This window comes from Eurosta solidaginis, chromosome 1 (genome assembly GCF_040869045.1).
Source record: "Eurosta solidaginis isolate ZX-2024a chromosome 1, ASM4086904v1, whole genome shotgun sequence".
Lineage (NCBI taxonomy): Eukaryota > Metazoa > Arthropoda > Insecta > Diptera > Tephritidae > Eurosta > Eurosta solidaginis.
This window is the reverse complement of record NC_090319.1, coordinates 272,438,259-272,441,539: the sequence shown is the minus strand read 5'-3', so window position 1 is coordinate 272,441,539 and position 3,281 is coordinate 272,438,259. Positions and strand designations below refer to the sequence as shown.

The 3,281-nt window shown below is 38.5% G+C and overlaps 1 protein-coding gene across 1 annotated transcript; it reads left to right on the top strand.

The window, feature by feature from the left end:
• The first annotated feature begins 1,798 nt into the window (after positions 1-1,798).
• On the top strand, positions 1,799-3,017 carry TwdlV (TweedleV). The gene is made up of 2 exons (XM_067770319.1): positions 1,799-1,875; positions 1,942-3,017. Exons 1-2 carry the CDS (start codon positions 1,861-1,863, stop codon positions 2,785-2,787), a joined length of 861 nt encoding a protein of 286 aa, XP_067626420.1. The 5' UTR covers positions 1,799-1,860; the 3' UTR covers positions 2,788-3,017.
• The last annotated feature ends 264 nt before the right edge of the window (positions 3,018-3,281 follow it).

Sequence of the window (3,281 nt, the reverse complement as noted above, 5' to 3'; positions counted from 1 at the left end):
CACCCCACGCTTTTTACTCTGAATTAAATTATTCTGTTAATAACTTAAATTTTATTATAATTTTATTTTGAGGTGATTAACTATAAACGATTGTTTAACCATCTACTACTGTTATATAAACTCTGTTTAATTGAAATTTATTTTCTATTTTTTAGTTCGGTTTGCTATAGCAGCGTGTTTTTTTAGTTTTTTTAAACTATTATTTATTTTTAATTTTTTAGTTCAAATAATTTTAAAAGTTTTAGTCGAGAGTGATGAAACCACGAAACCCCACGGTCCATGGATAAATCCAACCCCACGGTACCGAAAAGGGCCAAGACGCAGGGAGGTTGGACGCGGTCTTTCGCCGAAATTGCCAAGGGTCGGCAGATTAAACCTATGGCCATTCAAAGTGGTAATAAGGCAAATTGACCTTATGGCCGTTGACCTTATGTCAACACACCATTATGTTAATGCATTGTCATCGAGCCTTGATATGTGTGCAAAGTTTCAATCAAACTTATGGCCATTCAAAGTGGTAATAAGGCCAACTGACCTTATAGCCGTTGACTTTATGTCAACACACCATCATATTAATGCATTGTCATCGAGCCTCGATATGTGTGCAAAGTTTCAATCGAACTTATGGCCATTCGAAGTGGTAATAAGGCCAACTGACCTTATGGCCGTTGACCTTATGTCAACACACCATCACATTAATGCATTGTCATCGGTCCTTGATACGTATGCAAAGTTTCAAATTAATCAGACTTCTAGAAACCGGTGAAAATTAAGCTCAAAGATTCCGCTACATACAGGCCAAGCTAATAAAAGCGTGTTAACAAATAAAAACAGCATTTCAAGTGTACAGCTGAGTATGTAATGTTCGGTTTCACCCGAACTTAGACTTCCTTACTTGTTTTGTTTCTTTTTTGACAAGTATTTTATTATAAATATAGAAGTATCATAATTTTTTCATGTAAAAAGCTTAGAATATTTCTGCCTCCCCAGAAGAAACTCATTTTTAACATTTTTTTGATATCTCTCCTTTTTGAAAAATATGGGTTACTCTGTGCGAGTCAGCGCAAAACATGAGTAAACAAGTAAAATGTTATTTGATAAAGGAATTTCATCTCTTTTTCAATATCTCCTCCCAATTGGTTATGAGTTATACTGGAGCATTGGTTGTAGGTCATTGAAATGTTCACAAAAAAATTATATGCCTTCGCTTTGCTAGATAATCAAGTAAATTTAAATGATGAGCAAGTTTAACAGCTTTGTGAGGACGCAAAGAATTGCCCGAGCATCTTTGTAAAATTAAACAAGTCGGAAAATTAACTCAAAATTAGTAACTCTGTTGTTGGGAGCAACTATTTACATACATACATGCATACAATAAACAATTGATGCTAGCAGAGAGCTTGAAATTGGTCAAAAAAGTCAACGCTGACAACATAATAAGAGAAGCAAACCAAAAAAAAGGGGCAAGGTGAAGGGAAATAACATCACATAGAGCGATAGGAAATCCATCATCAAGCTAGTACCGTGAAATAGGCGCAACTAACACATAAACACATCTACCTAGGTCTGCAGATATGTCTGACAGCGCGTACAATTGAAATATGACGTAGGCTAAGAAGTGTTTGATGGTAGCTGAAAAAACAGTGGGGTGTGGTATGGTAATGTTAAGCGAAGAAATGGTATAATGATGATGCGCTCTGCATTGACCATCTAAGACACATCATCTGCGTGACCAAATATTTTTTGGTTGCTATAAAAGAAGTACGCTCTACCTACAGTCAACAGTTCAAATCAAAGCTTCAAGCAAATCAAACGACTTTAATCAACTATCCCAACTCAAAAAAAATCCTAAGCAAAGAAATGCGTGGTTTCATTGTAAGCACAAACATTTTTTTGGTTAATTTTGGACGTAAACTAATATACCTTCCTCTTCCTTCACAGGTTTTGTGCTTGTCCGCCGTGGCATTTGCTGCACCGCAAGGCTATAACTATAATCCCGGCTCACAGGCTAGCAGCGTTGCTGCTGTTGGTGCTGTTGGCGGTGGCTCACATGGACAAGGTGGTTTCAGTCAATTCGGTCAATCGTCCAATTTGGGGGGTGGATCATTGTTTCAAGGCGGCAACGCTGGACATGGTGGCGCTGTAGGTCACCAAGGTGGTGGTGGTGCTGGTGGTTTCTTCAATCATGGTGGTACTGCAGGACATGCACAACAACAGGCCATCATTTCGAAACGTTTCTTCATTCATACCGCACCCGAAGATAATGATGAGCAATACCAAGAGAAACATGTTACCGTTGGTGTACCACGCAAGAATTATAATGTTGTCTTCATCAAATCACCAAGTCGTTCACATAAGAAAGCTTCCATCAAAATTACACCCGCCGTTAATGAGGAGAAGACAGTCATTTATGTGCTCAACAAGAAGAGCGATAGTCATGACATTGATGCTCAAGTATTGGAACAACCTGCTGTCACTACCAAACCCGAGGTATTCTTCATCAAATACAAGACTGCCGAAGAGGCACAACACGCCCAACAAGAGATTCAAGCTCAATACGATGCGCTCGGCGGTAGCAGCCAAGTCACCGACGAAGGTGTTGCACCAGTCAGCTCGGTAATTGGCTCTTTGGGTGGTGGCGCTGATGCTGGCGCGGGTGCAAGCGCTAGCGCTGGCTCTAGTGCCGTTGCTGGTTTTGGTGGTGGTATTGGTGGCGGTGTTAGCGGAGGTTTTGGTGGACATGGGGGACAGAGCGGTAGCAATGCATACTTGCCACCCAATTTCTAATAAGCTGAGATAGTTGTTGTTGTTTTGTTGATTTGTTAGAGAAAAAGTGATTTGTTATAAATTGTAGTTATGTAATAATTTGCGTTTGTGCTATGTGCGACGCAAAAAAAATTGTTAAATTGTGTTTAATTACGCTTGGTATTATGCTGAGTTTTTGCTTGTCATGTTAAAAAGTAAAAACGAAGAAGAAAAAAATAAATTAAATAAAAATAAAAGAAAAGTTTGTAAATATCAAATAAACATTTTTTAATTAATCTTGCAAATCACTTTTTATGCAATGCGTGCCCACCGACCCAATCACGCAGCTATCCAAGTAATAATACTTGAAAAATATTGATTGGTTAACCAATTAAATCATTAACAAAATATTGAGAAGGAAAAAAAAATACTCATTGACACTATCTTGCCTTCAGCGCTCATATCTGCAATAGCCTCGAGCGTAAGCTGGACCTGCCCCCACCCTATCAAGCAGCTGGCAATTTTTATTTGTCTTT